The sequence below is a fragment of the Danio rerio genome, chromosome 25, assembly GCF_052040795.2.
Source record: "Danio rerio strain M-AB ecotype USA chromosome 25, GRCz13ab, whole genome shotgun sequence".
Taxonomy (NCBI): Eukaryota; Metazoa; Chordata; class Actinopteri; order Cypriniformes; family Danionidae; genus Danio; species Danio rerio.
The window spans coordinates 17,219,340-17,240,930 of record NC_141045.1 but is presented as its reverse complement, the minus strand read 5'-3'; the positions used below and the strand labels follow the sequence as shown (position 1 = coordinate 17,240,930).

The 21,591-nt window shown below is 35.4% G+C and overlaps 1 protein-coding gene across 2 annotated transcripts in view; it reads right to left on the bottom strand.

Moving 5' to 3' along the window:
* ppfibp2b (PPFIA binding protein 2b) overlaps positions 1-21,591 on the bottom strand; it is a 104,042-nt gene that overhangs the window by 38,704 nt on the left and 43,747 nt on the right. The window contains exons 4-6 of one of the 2 annotated variants that reach the window (NM_001326598.2): positions 10,201-10,287; positions 6,176-6,289; positions 1,738-1,875 (exon numbers count right to left, since the gene is read on the bottom strand). In NM_001326598.2, coding sequence (NP_001313527.1) covers positions 1,738-1,875; positions 6,176-6,289; positions 10,201-10,287 — 339 coding nt within the window. Of the gene's footprint in view, positions 1-1,101; positions 1,876-6,175; positions 6,290-10,200; positions 10,288-21,591 lie in introns of those variants that run through there. The other variant, NM_001002362.3, reaches the window with a different exon arrangement.

Here is a 21,591-nt window from a genome sequence, read left to right as displayed (position 1 = left end):
TGGTATAACTATCTGACAGTGAATAATATAAATGATTATTTAAGGGTGTAGTAGGTGATTGTCTTCAGAAGCATTTTTTGTTGTTCTGGTTGAAAGTCTCTTCACAGTCTAATAGTAATGATTAAAGTAAATGATCTAAATGTATTTATAAGTATTTATATATTTTGGGTAGGGAATAAAACAAAAAAAACTTCATCCAATTAAATAGAGTCGGGCCGACATCTCTCATATAATTCATAAGTAGCCCAATCTGTCTGTCAGCAAATGCAGATTTGAACAATTGCGCAGCTGTTTGTACTCAACTCCGCTGACCGCCACGCGTTCACGAGAGAGAGAGAGCACGCGCGCGTGCGATCAGTAAAAACCTGCAGAATCAAAACCTGAATCAAAATTGGAGTCACCTTTACCAACGTTAGATGTTGTTGTTACAAATGGGTTATATCTTCACAGAAGTGTGGTTCAGCCACTAAAATATTCAGATAAAAGATTTATAAGACTATTTTCAGTTTCATAAGGGACCTTTAACAGCATCGATAATGTAGATTTTAATTAGTTTAACAACAAAACACAAGTAAATACCGCTATTCTGCCTAGTCTCCCTACATTGTTTACCATGCAACTCTAAATATTTGCTCTGAAATAGCATGTCAGTTTGGCTTGCATGCCGCTGGACAAGCACCAGTCGCTTTTAACGCATGAGAGAGGGTTCTTTTGCTGTGCTCGTGTTTAAGGAGGCGTGGCTCTAGACGACAGGAGAGGGACTGTGTTTCAGAGATTTATGCTACGCTGTTAGCATTGCGAAAGATCACCTACTGCACCTTTAATATTATAACTTTCTCCAGTGGCCAGTACCTTTACCGGATTATTATTATGAGCCAAGGACACCAAAACAAATGCATATTTATATGAACATTTCAATTTTCAATTGATTTATGTTAAATTTGTAGAACACAATAGTAAAATTCCCAGATATTTTCAGCTGTGGGAAACCAGTCCACTTGGTTTTTTGGAAAATGGCTTAAAATAAAAGCAACCTTTCAACCTCTAGACAGCAAGCCAGAGATTCAGTCTGTTTAAGAAAAACAAAGCTCAGGACAGATGCTGCTTTAAAGTTTTATGGTATTTGTCTAAGTCTCTGTTTAGTCTGTTGGCTCTTCTCATTGTGTTACATTGGGAATCTGATAACTAATTAGGTGTTAAGTGGCGATAAATGGACAGGATCTACATAAACAAACCACAACATAAACATGCCACCATGACTTCCCTTCTCACCAGTTATGTTTCCATGCACCATATGGAAACATCAGATTACATATCAACTCAAAACAGCTTTACTGATCTTGTATTTCAAGATGGCACTCAACATGGCTACAATGTTTTGTTTATATGTCTATGGAAACACAATTTTCTCTATAGATATGGCCCTAGATTTATTAAAATACAAACATACTGGCATGGCTGTTTTATACGTGGCTTTAGTTGAACTTGAGCCAACAGGTGGACAACAAAGACACAGACAGACACAAATAACATCAAACAGTCCACCAAATTTCTCATCAACAATCAATGTATAAAACATAGTATTAGGAATTAAATCTTAAAACAGATGGAGTAAACATGCCATCAGAATAAACCATTATCATTAAAACAAATACAATAACACAATAACATAACAGAAGCTGGATCACTGGATGAACCCACTGCCCTGCTCGCTGATCTGCCAGCCTGAAACAGTACCTCTGCTTTATGATGTTTGTCCTCTTCATCGATGTGGTTGTGTTCCTCCTCCATGCCGACCAGCTTGAGTTTCAGATAGGAAACTTCATCCATCAGTTCCAGTTTCTGCGTCTCCAGTGAAGTTCGACTGAAGAGCTCCTAAATCACGAGAGCGCATGTTAGCGAACACATTTGTTGGCGACACACAAACACCCTCACGCTAGTACTGTACATGGTGACAATCATACAGCACACAGCCATGGATTTGCTAGCCAAGATCTCACAGTAACGCTAGCGCCGCTAAATATACTCAAGCAATGAACGCTATTTTTACTTCCTCTGCCTATCTGGTGCCTGTATGTGAGAAAGTCCGGAGGGCCAAAAGAGGGAAACGTGGTTTCTCAGCATTCCTGACACTATGGGCTAAATTCAGCAGGGCTCAATAGTGTCCAAATAGGTTTGTACACATAACGACCTTCATGAGAATATGTTGTGGTGATGCTATGATTATTTCCAAAGCTGTGGTTCACTGATGTTTCAGTTGGACACTTTTGAGCCAAAAATTGTCATTTATTCTCTCTGCAAGTCATTCATTGTAACAATAATTATATTAAGCCATATTTAGAACAAGTATCATCTGATAACACGTTTAATATTTTTTAAAGAACACAGTACAGCCTCAAAATTATTACGCATTAATTATTGTTTTAAATGTGTATACTTTGCTAATACGTCTACTAAAAACACCGAGCTTTACACATTTGAGAGATTTTATAATTCAAAATATAATGAAACTTAGGGCCAATCCCAATTCTACCCCTTAGCCCTTCCCCTTACCCCTCGTTTGCACGTGCACGCCAAGGGTTAGGGATGTCCCAATTCTCTTTAGCTTGAAGGCGTAAGGATAAGGGGAAGGGGTAAATAGCCCTTTAATTGAAGATTTTTCAGGACCACACTTGAAACCAAGGGGTAAGAATTTTTCCCAGAATAAACCTGCCACAACGGCAGTATTGCTGAACCCGGAAGTTAGGAGATCCACAAATTTGCATTTTTTGTCATTATTACAAATTTTTGACAAACAAACAAACACATGTTTTAATATATTCATAACCGCGTTCGTGTTTTACCAGCATGCTTTAAAAAAAAATAAAATAAAATCTGCTACATTTCGCGATCTATAATTCCTAGACATAACTCTTGTACAGCAGTCCCACAACATTGACACTCGAATACCCTGTCAGTAATATCTAGTGGCTGGGAATGAGCTTTTTGCAGTGTCTGCTATAATGGTAATGTTGTTTTTGGTGTGTTTACATTGATGAATATGGCCACTGTCCAACAGTTACGATTTGATTGCCACATTGGATTGTTATGATAGCATAATATATGCCTTTAGTAATTTCCTGAAGATAAATACCAACAATGAACACAACTGGAATCACTACAGCAGTCGCAATCGTCTGATCTCACATGAAGCAGGAGATTGCGAGGACATATGACGAAATGCGCAGGTGGTTTAGTGCTGTCCCATTTCTTAGGGGTAAATTTTGAAGCCCTTTATATAGTTGCGTGAACTTGCGTCCAAAATGGCACACTATGCATTTCTGCATGTACTTACGCACTTACACACTCAACAGCATGTGAATGTAGTGTCATCTCAAATAAAACACTGAGGTTTTTTTACTAAGCGAAAATCTGTCTTTGTCAGGGGACGTCACCCTCGTAAACGTTGAGTTGCATTATAAGTCAAGCAGCCAATTTTGGGTATTCGAGTAAACGTCTTTTGCAGAGTAAATACAGTGTTACGTTCTTGTTGTGTAAAGAGTTGTAACAGTAAATCAGACGATAGAAAAGGTCAAAAAACAATCGTCTTCCAGATGATGTTTGGTGGTTGTCAAATTAGTGAAATAAATGAACAAACAAAAAAAAAACTAAAAAACTGCAATGATATAACTGCATTCACCATTGGAAGGCGGTATAATCACTCCAGTAGGAGAACATTGCTTTCACTATCTAAAATAAAGTAATCCAACATTAGTGCCTGAAAGCTCCACCCATTCCACTACGTGAGCAAAGCTGCGGCCGCTGAGTGCGAAGTGTACATCATTCCACACTTATTTTTAACAGTTGAAAAACTGCATCATACGGGTATTTAAAGGAATATTTCAGTGTGAATGCACTTACACTATAATACAAAATGGCGCAGAATAGTGCACAAGTATGTGATTTGAGGCGCACCTTATGTTAACGTTATTTTAAAGTTTTCGCTAGAAAACAAGATATTGTTCACATTGTGAGAAAAAAAAGTCAGACTTTGATGTCAGGGCTTTGTGATCTGTTTTTGTCTCGGGTTCCAAAAATGTTTTTATATAAATGACTATTTCACTGCATTCCTCATTCTTTTTATATTTAATAAGAAGAAGTCAGAATAAGTATGTCATTCCGTTTTACATAAACAAATATGCTATACTGAATAACGATGGAACATTATTTCACCCATATTTCACATGTCATTTGAAACATTGAAACATATTTTCCAATATTATTTGCATTTAATATGCCATCACTTTTATAAGCTTAACTTTGATGCAGAGACCAAAACCATATACAATATATGGTGTCATGCAAACAACTTCTGCAATTTGTATGTTTGTTTATTAACTCGTTTTGAAAATGCAGCAAGTTTTCAATGGAAGAAAGGTCAGCAAATTTTTGTCTAGCTCATACTTTGCCCAGAATTACCCTTTAACCCACAACTGATGATTTCAAAAGCTGCACCAGCTTCCTCTTTCACCTCCTGACTTCCTCTTTTTAGTTTCTGAATCAGAAATTAAAAAGTTCCATGTTGTTACAATCATCAGAGAGCACAAATACTGTACAGTATAGCCACAATGTGAACCAACAGTTACAAATACTGTATCAGAAATGCATGATTTTGTGCTGTGTGAGCACCAGCTCCTAAAATGGCCAAATTAACCTGAGGGTGAGTGAATTAACAATCTTTAATAGACTCTCCATTTCCACCTAATAAAATATTTTAAAGGTTTAAGGGTTAAAGGACATTTTAGTCAGTTGAAATGGCATTGCTTACTGTAAATAATAATAATTTTAAAATCTTGAGTAAATATTTTTAAATGTATATATTTTTAAAAGTATAATTTTATAATTTAGTCATTTAAAAAAATCATTTTAGCAAATTAAGGTTTTATTTTAATTGTTTTAATAGAACTAATACTATTTAATAAAACAAAATATAATATACAATAATGTCACAACTTATTGAACAGATTCTCTCACAAACATCCAAGTTGTTGTTTTTTAATCCTTCCTTTTAAGTATGCATAATCACAACCTAAATCTCTAAACATTCTGCTGTGACATTAGCAATACTGAAGAGCCGAACAACAAATGAAGGTATTTGGGAAAACTGCTATGTCTAAGCTGTGGCTTTACTTGCCCCATCAAGCAAGGAAAACATAAGGGCTCTCATTATCTCAACATCTCTGGCATTCCATCATGATATGATTGCTGCTGCAAAAATCCTCCTATTGAATCCTCTTAAGGATCCAAGACAAAAAGGCTCAGTAAAATATTACTAAAATGGTATTGTACGGCAAACCAATTATCCGATCAGATTAAATCATTTAAAAACTATTAATTATTTAATTTAATAAACATACAAATTCTTTTTAATTGCATTACATTTTGTGTTTTTAATATGAATAGTAAAAATAATATCATTGTATTAGAAAATGCTGTGATGTAATATTATTTATTTCTGCTCATTTACTCATAAATTAATGAATAACAGATGAAGACAGAAAAGTGTGGCTAGAGTGCAATGAAACGTCACATATTAATCATTTAACCTTTTGTAAACATTGTCAATGATACAAATCCGTATGAATGAGTTTGAGTTTTTTTTTTTAATCTGACAGTTAAAACAACAACAAAAATAAAATGAAACCCAGAAATAAATATTTATTTCTGTTGTTTTACTTGGCAATGCTAAAGGAACAGTTTAGTTACCAAAACCAGTACTTTGTAAATGATACTATGCAAATCAAAGGAACAGCTGCCAGCAAACACAGCAACTAAACGGTTTAAACCAGTTAGCCAAACAGCAAACTCCACAAAAACATGCATATTTATCACACAAACAAACAACTACCTCCTCAGGGACACACTTATGAAAGACTGAACATATAATTACACCAGAATTGAGTAAAACCACATTCATAAATCAAATACATACAAAAAAAATGCAGCAATCTCAGCACTTGATCTAAGTCAAGTCCACACAATTACGATCGAAACTCCTGAAAGACCGCAAATTGCTCAAGTTTCCACAACTAAACAGTGTTTTGAAACAATCAGTCAAGTGAAACCGACAGGTAAAAGCTTCAATCATTATAAACTTCCCCCAAAAAGCTCAAAATTAAAGCACAGAATGTCTTACCTGCTGGAGCATTTCCTCAGTAGAAATTAGTTTGTGGTGATGTTCTTCCAGGGAGCTTTCCAGATCTCTGATTTTTTCTCCTTGAGCTTCAACCTGGTCAGTGAGGACGCTCACCTGAAACACAACAAGAGCTAATCTGAAACCCGGCTGAAGTTTTCCCTCTGTCGCTTCCTGCTACAGGTATGAGGATTGCAACACACGCAAGGCTCCAAAGTCTAAACGGCAGAAGAATGCGAGCCTTCGAATGTGTGCTTTTGGGTTCAAAACGGCCATTCTTTAGCCTTGACACACTTCCATGCTAACATGTGGGGCTGCTTGAGTTTCTATTGTTTTGAAAGTGTCCTTTTGTTCAGTAGCAACTGAAGGACTGCCAACCAGCAGGACAGGTAAAAGGAGAAGAACAACACCTTGAGGGCATTTGGAGCCAATCGTGTTCATTAGCCTTTCAGAGAGGGAGGAAATTCACCAATCGGAGAGCAAGAGGGAAGGGCTTATGTACAAGAGCAACTTTTGACACTTGTTGCTGCAGAGTTAAACAACCTAACTTCTTAAAGGTGAAGAGTCTTTTTTTTAAATGTTGAAGTATCTTAATTCTATGAGCAGGACAGATTAAAGGACATTTATAGGCTGATTTATGGCTCTTAGATGATTTCATAATGGTTTGGCAACTTCTAATATTTTATCCTTGATGTTTGTGCAAAAAAAAAAAAGAATGATCAAAATTTGTAAGCAATCAGACTTACAGTGGATTATACTGGGTTAATTCTCTGGGTTATTTTAACATGAATACTTAAAACATGGTCACATTTGAGAGAAGCAGAAATATGGAACAACAAATCATTTTGAGCTAGGTGGACATGCATTATATTGGAGTTTATAAAACAAACATGCATTATATGGGAGATGTCATTTATAGTCAATATACTGTATGACATAAAACAGCATCGACTTTATTATAATGATGGGTTCATACCAAATGCAAAACACTTTGTCACTCTCTGAGTTTGTGAGGTGTCACTTTAAAAATGCACATATCTAACATTATAATGAAAGCATTAAATTGCTTTACTAACTTTTTATGCTCATTTAAGAGAAAATTAGTTGTGTTTGAAGGAAAACCCACCAAAACTGACATCTTTAGATATTATTATTAATTATATGTAAATGTCTGTTCAAACTGTTCAAACACGCACCCAAAACCCAGACTTTAAGATTTCACTAATGTAAAAATATTATTTATTATTACACAGTGTCATAAAAAAATGCTGCTATATTGATGTGTAAATTGCACTTCCGGCTGGCCGCGTATCCGATCTAGACTTTACTCGTGTACTGAATTCATTTAGGAAACAGCATCTATTTATCACCATGGAGCGCGTCAGCTGACAGTCACACACTGCTACATGACTGTTTTGAGGAGTACATAGGCAGGGCAAAGGTGCCTGTAATGGAACGGAAGGGAATCCTTCCATTTTTGTATTTATTTCAAAGTGTTTTCATGCCTAAATAAAATGAAAGCACAGAACAGACTATAGAAGTACGGTAGAAAAACAGGAAAATACCTTTACAGGATAACAGCGGGATAGAACTGTAAAATACGGGAGAATCATGGGAAAAACACAAGGTTTGACAGGTATGCTCACGCTACATTTCTTGTAGGAAATGTTTTTCGCCACGCAGATTTTCCGCTCAAGTTGAATATCTTGAAAATTCGTCAAGCATTCTATTATTATTATTTGTAGTACTATTCACAAAAATAATTAATATTATACAATATATACAATATAAATATACAATTAATATTTGGTCTGAATCATGCACTCTTGCGGGGCACATTTAATGATATGGGAGGCTTGATTTAAGCCCTGACTTAGACTAGCAATGTCATAGCAACCACCCAGAAACCCTAGCAACATAATAGAAACCGCCTAGAATACCTTAGTAACCATATAGAAACCCTAGAAACCCCCAATAATGCCCTAGCAATCACAGATACCCTAGCAACAAACTAGAAACCCTTTAGAATTCCCTAGCAATAACCTGGAAGACTCTTAAACAATTAGAAACAAAATAGGTACTATTTCAAAAACAAAGCCCTAGCAATGGCCTAACAACCATTTAGACATCATAGACATCCTAAAAACCATATAAAATATTTTTCAAAATATACCTAGCATGGACCTAGACAACACAACAAGATCCTAGTGATCATCTTGTATACCACAAGAACCAGCAGTAATAAGTCCTAGCTAACATCTAGCAATGCCACTGCAACCCCTCAGAAACCTAGAAACTGCCTAAAATAACTTATAAACCACCCAGAGTAATTTAGAAACCACAAATATAAACTAGCAACGACAACCACAACATAAAACAACCAAATAGAAGCCATCCAGACATTCCTAAAATCCTAGAGACATCCTAAAACCATACAAGTACTCTAGAAATAAACCCAGATGCACCTAGACATCATAGCATCATCTTAGCCACACTCTAGTAAACCAGCAATGTTATTGTAACCATCTAGAAAACATAGATACCATCTAGAAATGCATCAGCAAGCATCCCAAACCCCTAGAAATGGACTAGAAGCCCTATAATCCCCCCAAACAATGCTGTAGCAACATGATAAAAACAACTAAGAATTTCCTAGCAACCACTACAGGAAACAACAATGACATAGTTATCACATATAAGTCCTAGATACAATAAAGAAATGCATTAGCAAACTCCCTAGCAATGTACACTACCTGACAAAAGTCTTGTCGTCTATCCCAGTTGTAAGAGTAACAAATAATAACTTGGATCATTTGTAAATGTGGCAGAAGGTAGATTTGTTCATGTGTTGAACTGCATCCCAATCATCACAAATACTGCAAAAGACCCATTGGAACCCACATGGATTCAAGATTCTCACAAAAATCAGTCAAGTTTGGTGAAGGAAAACCCATGGTTTGGGGTTACATTCAGTATGGGGGTGTGCAAGAGGCAACATCAACAGCCTGGCAACATCAACAGCCTGAGGTATCAAGACATTTGTGCTGCCCATTCCATTACAAACCACAGCAGAGGGCAAATTCTTTAACAGGATTGCGCTCCTTCTCATACTTCAGCCTCCACATCAAAGTTCCTGCAAGCAAAGAAGGTCAAGGTGTTCTAGGATTGGTCAACCCAGTCACCAGACCCGAACATTATTGAGCATGTCTGGGGTAAAATGAAGGAGGAGGCCTTGAAGCTGAATCCAAAGAATCTTGATGAACTCTGGGAGTCCTGCAAGTTCCTAAAAGCAAAGTAGGTCAAGGTGCTCCAGGATTGGCCAGTTCAATCACCAGACATTAACATTATTGAGCATGTCTAGGATAATATGAGGGAAGGGCATTGAGGATGAATTTGTTGTTCCTAAAACCTGGATAGGCCACAAAACTTTTGGCAGGTAGTGTATTAGAAACCCTTGAAGACCCCTAACAATGTCCATGCAATGACATATACAGCCTAGCAACATCTTAGAAACCATTAAATTACCACAGAATTACAAATGCAACTCAGACTCCAATAATAATTTATTTTATCTTCTAAAAAACATAGACAATTAGTAGGATATTTGGTCTAACTCTCAAAGATACACATTCTGCACTCATTTTTACTGTTAAAGCTGAATGTCAGCTGTTGAATAATCTGTCTTAAATGAACACAAGCTTGCCAGTTTACAGTAAACACATACTATCCTAAAAGAACAAGTTCAAGCTGATAGTAGCTAAACTCCCTACTATGGAATCTACAATGGCTGAGTGACATGTTGAAGAACACCAACCCCCTAACCTTTCCACAGGTTGTCCCATTATTGTGTGATCTACGACTGTCCCATTGTGCTGGGTCACCCTGGCCTTCATTCACACAGAAACTACAGTCCCCCGATTTGACCCTGTGAGGTTTCACAAGCATGTTGGCTGGTTGTCTTCTCATTGTGTTGACATTGTGGCTATTATGAGTTAAAATGCCTTGGAGGCCTGAGTGAAATATCTCACCTGGAGAACCAGAGACTCTTTGTCCCCTTCTAATCTCGCCAGCCGCTCTTGATAGGTCTCATTGTTGCTTGAGCTCTGATGGTTAACCTGTGGAGACACATGTATTTTAACATGAGAGAAGCCTTCAGGACTGGAATTGAACTTTAATAGGTAATTCTAACATTTTAAGTGTCTTTTTTATCTATGAGGATTTCCCAAATGCCCTCTTTATAAAGAATGTTTGGAGGTCTCACTTTTTGGTTAGAGTTCAGCTCAAAATGTAAAATTAGACCACACAAACATCTATCATTATGAAGATAGATGTAATGATTGTAATGATGTAAAAACTGTATATTCTATCCCTCAAAACCAAACCATCACAGGAAGCAATTTAGCTTTTTACATTTTTAAAAATGCCTCATTCTGTGTGATTCATGAGCTGTTTCGTCATGGGGACCAAAAATGTCCCAACAAGGTAAGAATTTACAGGTATTACTAGACTTAAGGGAATTTCTTTACCCACAATGTAAGTAATACAAGGTATACACACACACAAACTGAAAGTCAACAGAGCAGATAACCTGCTTGTCTGCTTTTTTTTGAGAGTAAATGGCTTGCTGCCAATGACAGAATAAACTTCAACAAAGTGAAGCACACAAGAAAGTCAAATGTATTATATTTGTTGTTTTAAAGGTGTTAAATAACATGTTGGCATAAAAAATGATCTGACGGGTTTGATATCTATTCAATACCACCACAATGGAAGAGCTCATTATAAATTAATGAAAAAAAAATGCATAAAGTTTTAGGATACAATATCAATGGATATATACAAAACATGTTTTAAATAAAAAGGTAGACTGACTGAAAGATAGTAAATGCTAGAACAACAATAGATAGCGAGATGGATGGATGGATGGATAGATAGATGAATGAATGGATAGATAGGGAGATAAATAGATAGACAGATGGACGGATGGATGGACGGACGGACGAATGGACAGACAGACAGACAAACAGATAGATAGATGAATGGATGGATAGATAGCAAGATAGGTAGATTGACAGACAGACAGACAGACGGAGAGATGGACAGAAAGACGGACGGACGGATGGGTATATAGATATGTTTTAACTAAATCTCATAAGATGGAAAAAAATATAAAAGAGTACATAAATCTGTCTAGTTTTCAGACAGCACACCAGCACACCACTTAAAAAAATCACACCAGTAAAAAAGGTAAGACACAGCCAGTGCTAGGCTAGCAGAGCTAGCGCTTGCCACATGGATAATCTTTCTCTTTTAAAAGCTTGGGCTGTGTCCGGGGCTGTCAATTCCTTCAGAGTGCCACAATAAAGCTGTCTACTCAGGGTTTACAGGCCAGCTGCTGGAGGAGTTACAGGGTTAAGCCTGTCTGAAGGCGGCTCTCAGTCCTCACACATGAGGATTTTACAGTCCACGGCAAATTCAAACTCAGCTTGAAAGCTTCAGTCATTATCTTTTGGGAAACAGATGTGATTTCATTTGATATTCTGTCAAGACCTCATACTGTAAATTAGAGCTCAACTTGTGTTTTGGAAGAAGGCAAAACATCTCTAGCGGTAACTAAGCAAAGGTGTCATATTAATTCTGATCAGACTGACATAGTAACCAGTTGGCAACCTCTTAAATTTGAATTAGATACAATATTCTGGAGAGAGAAAGAGCACCTCTGAAGCAAGAGAGTACACTTACATTTACTGATATAGTAAGCCTTAAATTACATAAATAGTGCAGCAAAGTATCTCTACAGTGCCAATATGTCAGGGTTATTGATGCTGTCGTGAGGCTTTCCAGGGCTTTCCAGGGCTACGATCACCATCTCATCACATGTCAGGAATAAGTGCTCAGACCGATTCATTAGGCCACAACTTCTATTAGTTCAAGGTGTGCTGTAATTAATACTTACTTTGTCAGAAAATACTAGGGAAATAAAATAATATATTGTACAAAATGAGGATTAAACAACTTAAGTTACAATAAACAGTTTATATTAACAGTTAAATATTAAATGAATATTTGTATGTCTATATTGTAAATATTTAACAATCGAGGTCCAAAAGGTAATTTTGTGGTAAAGGTAATGCCAGTAAAACTGGCAGTAAAAAGGGGTCTTCAATAAAAAATAAAAATTAAAAAAAAATATTTGGTGCTAAAAAAGTGGGCAGGCCCTAATAATGCTTGATGCTCAGACTTTTTAAAACAATGTTATTTTAAGTTGAAAAAGGATCATTGGATTTTAACATCAACTAACGATGTCTTTAATTTTTTTATATAAAAAGGACTTCTGTTACTGACTGTTTATTCGCTAGCAGGAAACATCAAATTCTACAAAACAGTTTGCAAGCTTAAGATTATATTACATATTTGGATTGACCAATAAAACTAAACAACTGTCTCAAGAGTTTTGTTTCTAAATTGTTACACCCCGTGTGGCTCGGAGAATGAAGGACTTAGAAAATAAAGAAAAAGAATATCTAAATCACCCAAAGTTTATTTACAAATGTGTACATTCATTCATTTTCTTGTCGGCTTAGTCCCTTTATTAATCCGGGGTCGCCACAGCGGAGTGAACTGCCAACTTATCCAGCACATTTTTACGCAGCTGATGCCCTTCCAGCCGCAACCCATCTCAGGGAAACATCCACACACATTCACACACACACACTCATACACTACGGACAATTTAGCCTAAATACCCAATTCACCTGTACCACATGTCTTTGGACTGTGGGAGAAACTGGAGCACTCGGAGGAAACCCACACGAACACAGGGAGAACATGCAAACTCCACACAGAAACGCCAACTGAGCCGAGCCGAGGTTCGAACTAGCATCCTTCTTGCTGTGAGGCGACAGCACCACCTAATGTGCCACTGTGTCACCCCAAATGTGTACAATAAATGCAAAATGAAGTAAATAAATTCAGTTCAACTGAAACAAAACTGATAGAGGAAAGAAAAATAAGCGGTGCCAAATCAAAAATAACAAATTAAACACTCGCTAACTAATCTCTCCCCCACCTCTAAATAACTTCCCTTTTAGTGGATTTAATCAGGTCTAGCATAGGATGTTCTGAACAGATGTACAACTCAAAAACATTTAAAGCGAACCAGAGAACAAGACAGGCACAAATGTCACACAGAAAGACACAGCAGTAACAACAGACAAGGATCCCCCCTCAGTCAGTCTGGTCCGAGTTGTCACAGGAGCTCTTAAATTATGTGGGTTTGACAGGACAGACTGTAACTCGCGTTCAATTCAAACAGATTACAAAACCAAGTGATCTTGGTTCATTTAGAAGCAGAGATTTCAAGCTTTATTTGGATATATTCTTGTGTCTGTGAAGCAAGTATTCACTGAGATTTCAGTTTGTTTGTTGATCACCAAAAGAAGCACTCATCTGGTCAGAGCTTTTCACTTTAACACTTAGCCTACAGTAAGAACCATATCTATAAACATAAAAAAAACATGAATTACACCCTTAAAAACCCAAAGGTTCCAACACAGCTTTTACAGCAATGCCATAGAAAAAGCAATTTGGTTCCATTGAGTGAAAATGTATGCAAAGTACAATTTTTATTAATAGTTTAAAGAATATTGAAAAAAATCTAAAGAATCGTTTTACACTATAAAGAAACTTAAGTGCTAGAAAAGTTTCTTCAAAAAGTAAAAGGTTCTTCATCAATGCTAATAAAACTTACATTTTAAGAATGCCAATTTTTTTTGGAATGTAAAAATTCTATAGGTATTAAAGATTCTTTATGGAACAACTGATACCAATAATAATAATAAAAAAAATAGAAAAGAGCTTAAAACTTAAAGCAACTTGACCTCCTCCTTGAGTCCTTCCTGACATGCTGCTCTGATCTACAGCTAATTTAACCTTCAGAGCCAAGTTCAAACTGAGATTCATGAAGCTCTAGAGCACCAATTCAATTTATCACTACACCAGAGGGATGTTTATAAGCAGGACAACCCACAAGAGCTGGAATTTCCCCGTTTTCATGTCCTACTGCCTGCTTGCAGAGCTGTAAATGACTTCAGAAGAAACTACAGAGATCATTATTACTCCACCGTCCAAGAATGCATGACAATATTGACAATTTTACAGCACAACCCCTCCCTATAATACTGTAAAGTTCCTCCACTAAAACCTGTGATTCCTTCTGAGACACAATTACTGTCATTTCTTTCTGGAATCTGGAACTTTGGAATGTAATGGCTAGTATATACAGTTGAGGTCAAAATTATTAGCGCTCCATTAAAATTAAAATTCTTTTAACTCGTTTCGAATATCATATTTCATTTGTCTTCGCCATGAAGAGAGTACATAATATTTGACTAGTTATTTTGCAAGATACTAGTATTGAAATTAAAGGCGCAACTAGGTTATTAAGGTTAACTACAGTAGGCAATTTAGGTTAATTAGGCAAGTGTTTTTTTTAATTTTTTTTATTTAAAAGCTAATTTTATTCTAGACCAACTAAAACCAATAAAACTTTATCCAGAAGAAATATATATTTATATAATGTAATGAATAATAATATTAAAATAATATTATATTATTTATCATGATTACATAATAAATTGCTAAATAATTTATACGTTTTTAAAAAATACTACGCTTAAATATGCAAATAGTGCATTATTTAATTAAACATAGGCTCATTTGCATACATTTCTAAACATCAGATGGAAAAAGTCCTATTAAAAATTCTTATTTATTTTATATGAGAGAATTTTTTAAACTCTTTAATTCAGAAAATGCTGCAAACAGTCAGTAAAAAGTAAATATATTTTTATTAAAGAATAAAATGTTGTATTTAATCAAACAAATCCCTCATTTGAAGCTTTCAGAATACATACAGTTAAAGTCCGAATTATTAGCCCCCCTTTGAATTTTTTTTCCTTTTTTAAGTATTTCCCAAATTATATTAAACAGAGCAAGGACATTTCCACAGTATGTCTGATAATATTTTTTTCTTCTGGAGAAAGTCTTTTTTGATTTATTTTTGCTAGAAAAAAAGAAGAAAAAAGAAGAAAAAAAATAAATTAAAAACCATTTTAAGGTCAATATTATCAGCCACTTTAAGCTATTTTTTTTCGATAGTCTACAGAACAAACCATCTTATACAATAACCTGCCTAATTACCCTAACCTACCTAGTTAACCTAATTAACCTAGTTAAGCCTTTAAATGTCACTTTAAGCTGTATAGAAGTGTCTTGAAAAATATCTAGTAAAATATTATTTACTGGCATCATGGCAAAAATAAAAAAAATCAGTTATTAGAAATGAGTTATTAAAAATATTATGTTTAGAAATGTGTTAAACAAAATCTTTTCGTTAAACAGAAATTGGGGAAAAAATAAACAGGGCTCTAATAATTCAGGGGGGTTAATAATTCTGACTTTAACTGTACATGAAAAAACTAAAGTTTGGTTTCTGTAAGAACTGCCAAAGTGGAGATTTAGGACTCATTTTGAGAAAACAACCTTCAAAAAGATGTATCTCTATTAAAATCTACAGAAACACATTAATAAAGTGCAACTTAAAAGTATTATTTGAATGTTTTCTTTACATTAGAGTAAAAAATCAGTTTTCCTCCAGTGCCTTGCCTTAAGTTTTACATCCCCCAAAGCTACCTTACCACAATCCCACAATCTCTTGTAAACCACATCAAGCAAGCTTTTCAACACCTCTTGTGCTTCCAGAACAGGTGTCTATATGCTTGATTTCATTCCCCTGCTTTTAAATGTAATTTTATTGCTTGATTTACTACTCCAAGTATCAAGTGTTGTGCCGGTGAAAGCGGTTTTGTTTGTGTTCAAGGGCATGAGCTCAGAGTCATTGATGCTACAAAGGATAAAAAGGGCTTTTGTACTATTGCAAATCACAAGCTCCCGGCACACATCCACACCGGCACAATAACGACAAGCAGTTCGGGACAAACACTGTTCTAGTCTGCTCATCTGAAGAACCAGCGCTACTTTCACATCTCCCCGGAGCACACTTGCATTTCCTTCTGACGCAAATGGTGCCATCTAGGGTCATCGTAAATCACTGAACTTTTTATTGATAATTTGCACTATTTTATTTTATGTTTTCATTTGAAATGTTTAGTAATGTTGTGCATGTTTTTAGCTTACAAACCAACAATATAATCACTGTTATTTCTGTACTATATAATATAAAACTTTTTATAAATGTATAAGTTCAACTTATAAATATTTTAGAATTTAATAAAAAAGTACATATTTTTTATTACAAGCAAGAACAAATATTTAAAAAATAATTCAGATAAGATTTTTTTATTTCAACCATTTAAAAAAAACAGTTTTATTGTTTTAGTTACATATAACAATATTGTTATTCATGGTTAACATAAGTAGTATAGTCTGTGTATTATATGGTTTGGTATAGTAGTTTAGTTTAGTATTATACTAGTATACTAGTCTAGTATATACTAAAATGTAGTTAAACTAATCTAAAATAAACCTAAACAGCAATTTGAAACTTTTTTTTTATAGTCAACCCTATAATAACCCTTTACTAGGTTTACTATAATAACTCTGCCTAATTAAACTAACTATAGTCTAATTATGTCTCTTTTTAATAAAAAAATATTAATAAAAATACACAAACAAATTTTTAAAACCAATATGTAATATTACAATCAAATTTTTTCACAATATTGAATTAACTCATGTTTTTTGTTATAAAAAGTCACCTCAGATGACTTACTAATATTAGCCATTTATTAAAATGACTGTTTTCATTCAACTTTAATTTCATTGCACAACCTTTAAGAAAACCCACATGTAAGACTGTAAAACAATAAAAACTTGTCTAAAATCAGCAAACTACTGCATGGTCACTTCTATACCACACTGTTTAAATGAACAACAAAGCCACCAACAACCAAACCTGAATGGAAGCAACCACAAAAAAGTCTCAGTCCTAATACAAACACAAATACTGTACATTGTCACCTACCTTTTTAAGCCAAGTGAAATGCTTATAAAAGTCGATTTTCTCTTCCATGCTGAAGGCCCATCTCGAGCCGTTTTACTCAGAGCGCGACTGAGATCTGAGCTCTGGCTTTCAGTGACTCCGACCGGCTGTTTTTGAGACGCCTCCTTCTCTCCTCTCCTCCTCCTCCTCTTTATATTGGCTGCTGAAGACAGGAGCTCCTAACATACTGAAGCAACTGCACAAACCTCACATCTAAAGCCAGACGTCTGTCCGAGACCCCCTGCGCCTGCCAGACACTCACAACTTCCAAATGTGTGTGTGTGTGTGTGTGTGTGCATGTGTGTGTGTGTGCGTGTGTGTATGTCAGATGCAAAAACATCACACAACTACAAAACACTTTCTCGTATACATGCCAAAGTCTATGGCAAGCTGTATTAACATTTAATTTAGATCTATTTTCATGTTACTAGAAGTTCTTTTAATAACATTCATTCATTAATTAATTTTTTTGTCGGCTTAGTCCCTTTATTAATCCGGGGTCGCCACAGCGGAATGAACCGCCAATTTATCCAGCAAGTTTTTACGCAGCGGATGCCCTTTCAGCCGCAACCCACCCCTGGGAAACATCCACAAACACATTCACATACACACTCATACACATTAGACAATTTAGCTTCCCCAATTCACCTGTACCGCATGTCTTTGGACTGTGGGGGAAACCGGAGCACTCAGAGGAAACCCACGCGAAGGCAGGGAGAACATGCAAACTCCACACAGAAACGCCAACTGAGCCGAGGTTCGAACCAGCGACCTTCTTGCTGTGAGGCGACAGCACTACCTACTGCGCCACTGCCTCGTCCGAAAGAAAATTATAATATTCCTAAATATTGTTGAAAAATATTCAATAATTATCAATATCGAATGTTATTGTGATACTTGATATTGTGATATTTTTTTCAATATCGCCCAGTCCTAGGTTAAATAAAAGTCAGAATTTGCCAGGGGTATAAATAATTTTGGTCTTGACTGTATATACATAGTTCTACAGTAGTTTGTATTACATTGATACTATATAGTTACTAATAACTCATTCATTCTTATATATTACATACTACTACTGATTTCTTATGAACTAGTACTTATTTATTGGATAGTAGCACTTACTTGTTAGCAACAAATTCATTAGAAACTAATACTTAGTACCTATAAAAATATCAAATACTTATTTCAATGCTGACAAATAGCTTTTCCATTATATTAATACATTTTCTTTTATTGATTTGTCAGGGGATTGCTGTAATATTGGCTATGTAGTTTTGAATATGATTAATTTTTTGGACTAGTCATTCAGCAGGGGTACTTGTACTTTTTTGCTTAGGTACTTTTGTAGTTTTTATTTATTGCATAATATCAAATATTCATGGAAATTCTGTATCCGTCACTCTTGGAATACATGCTAGTCAACACTAATGAGTCAATGTCTCAATGGCAGATCTCAATAGAAGTCAAAGCCAATTTTATTTTATTTTTTTTCTACAGATTTGGACCAAACCAACCATTGATAAAGTGTAAATTAAATTTAAGTGAAAACACTAACCCAATATTTGATCCAAAGTTGGGTTTAAAAACCCAGCTTTTTTAGAGTGCACTATTAAAATAGGTACTAATATCTATTTAAAAAAATCTATTTATCTATCTAAAAAAATTTGGTACTAATGAATACGAACTAGGGCGAGGCAGTGGCGCAGTAGGTAGTGCTGTCGCCTCACAGCAAGAAGGTCACTGGGTCGCTGGTTTGAACCTTGGCTCAGTTGGTGTTTCTGTGTGGAGTTTGCATGTTCTCCCTGCCTTTGCGTGGGTTTCCTCCGGGTGCTCCGGTTTCCCCCATAGTCCAAAGACATGCGGTAAAGGTGAATTGGGTAGGCAAAATTGTCCGTAGTGTGTGTGTGAATATGTGTGTGGATGTTTCCCAGAGATGGGTTGCGGCTGGAAGGGCTTCCGCTGCAAAAAAACTTGCTGGATAAGTTGGCGGTTCATTCCGCTGTGACGACCCCAGATTAATAAAGGGACTAAGCCGACAAGAAAATGAATGAATGAATGAAAACGAACTAGTATCTTAAAAGTACTAGTGTCTCCGGAAAAAATACTAGTGTGTAATAAAAAAAGAATTTGTATTAGTTTATATTTAATACATTTTACATACAACTTACTTTCTCCCAGGGCCATTTATTTCGAAGCTGATATTTACTCACACCATATTGGTGTTTTGTAACATCTAGTTTTTATGAGGTGAGTTGTTAGCCCAAAGCTTAACCCACCAATTTGGAGAACCAGGACATACACGGCGGACAATTTAGCTTACCCAGTTCACTTACAGCACATGTCTATAGACTGTGGGGGAAACTGGAGCACCCGAAGGAAACCCCAAGCAAACACAGCAAGAACATGCGAACTCCACTCAGAAATGCCAACTGACCCAATCGGGGCTCGAACCAACAACCTTCTTGGGCGACAGCGCTACCCACAGTGCCACTATGTCACCCCTAATATATTTATTTAAATAATATATTTTAATATATATACTATCTAATGAGTAAGTACTAGTATCTTGTAAAAAGGTACTAATGACTAAATAATAAGAATTAGTATCTAAAGAATAAACACTAGTAGCTTACTGTCATCGCTTACCCTTTACTTATCATAAACCTGTTTAAGCTTTTTCTTTTATTAAACACACTAGATTTGTTTTAAAAAAGCTGGACACCTGTAGCTATTGACTTCCTTAGTATTCGTCTTTCCTACTATGGAAGTCAATGGCAACAGGTTTGCAGCTTTCTTCAAAATATCCACTTTTAGGTTAAGCAAAAAAAAGAAACTCAAAATAGTAACAACTTGAGAGTAAGTAAATAGTGAGTAAATCTTTTTTTTTTGTCATTAAGTAATGTTAAGTAATTTTAAGTAATGCATTTACTAACGTGAACAAACAATAAACAATACATTTACTACAGTATTTATTCATGTTAATAAACGTTAGTTAATAAAAATACAGTTGTTCATTATTAGTTCATGTTTACTCATGGTGCATTAATTAATGTTAAAATAATGCATTATTAACATGAATGTTAATAATGCATTAGTAAATGTTCAATTATGATTAATAAATACTGTACATGTGTTGTTCATGATTAGTTCATGTTAGTAAATGCATTAACTAATGAACCTTATTGTAAAGTGTTACCTTTTTTTGTGCGAAGCATCCCTTTAAAATGTTAAAATGGCTTGCCATAAAAAGTATCTACTATATTTGCAATCTCCCTCCCATCCCTCTCTTTGAACCTGCTCTTTTCTCCATGTGAGACAGCAACTCTAATTAACTTCCAATGCAAGTTTCAACCTAAACAAGCTACGTGAGAGAGAGAAAGAGGGGAGATATCGAAAAGCAGAACCGCCTTCCAGATCTCCTCCATCTGCTTTCACTCAAGACTTCAACCCATTAGACCAAAGACACTGTTTCCTGGGGAAGACATCCATCCATTTTTGTGTCTTTTTTACCTTTACAAGCAACCCTGCTGTCCAGTTGTCAGCTTTATTGACAAACACAGCTGAACCGGAGACTCTAAAGGGAATGACAGGCACAAACTAGTCTGTTTAGGACGAGATACCAACAAAATAATAACCTTCTGATCTTTAGGATAAAGCTTGACTTGCCACTATGTATAAAGTAGTTAGTAATTACCTTTCTTCAAGGGATTAGTTAAAGCAAACCGTGGCAGATTTAAAAAAAAAAGGTGAGCAAAATCTAGTTTATTCTCATGTTTATTTTAATGTAATTTCTAAATTAATTCACTTTTATGTACTTTTTTATTTACCTTTGTTTATTTATGCTTTTGAATTGCATTATATGGGCCTTAGAGTTTGCTTTGACAACTTTTAATGTTAAAAGTTTAACTTTATAGTTTGACAAAATGACATTTTAATGACATTTTTTGTAGTCTAAAACAATATACTGCACTAGAACAAAACAACCAATAAAAACTTGACTTCTAGTTGATTATTTGGTATCATAAGTGGCTTATATGAAAGGCAAAGGCCTCTAGATTATGCTTTTTTTACCACAATAAAATTGTATGATGCCTTGATTTTTAATTATTTAATTAGGACAATAAGGTCTGAATTTGCTTAGACAAAAATCTTGTCACTTAACTGAAATACTGTACAGTATAAAGTCATGGCGCAATGGAAAAAGAATTAATATTGTGCATGACTCCCATGAGCTTGGAGGACTGCATCCATACATTTGTGCAGTGACTCAAATAACATTAATAAAGTCATCTGAAATGGTAAAGAAAGCATTCTTGCAGGACTCCCAGAGGATTTTTTGGATTTATCTTCTGCT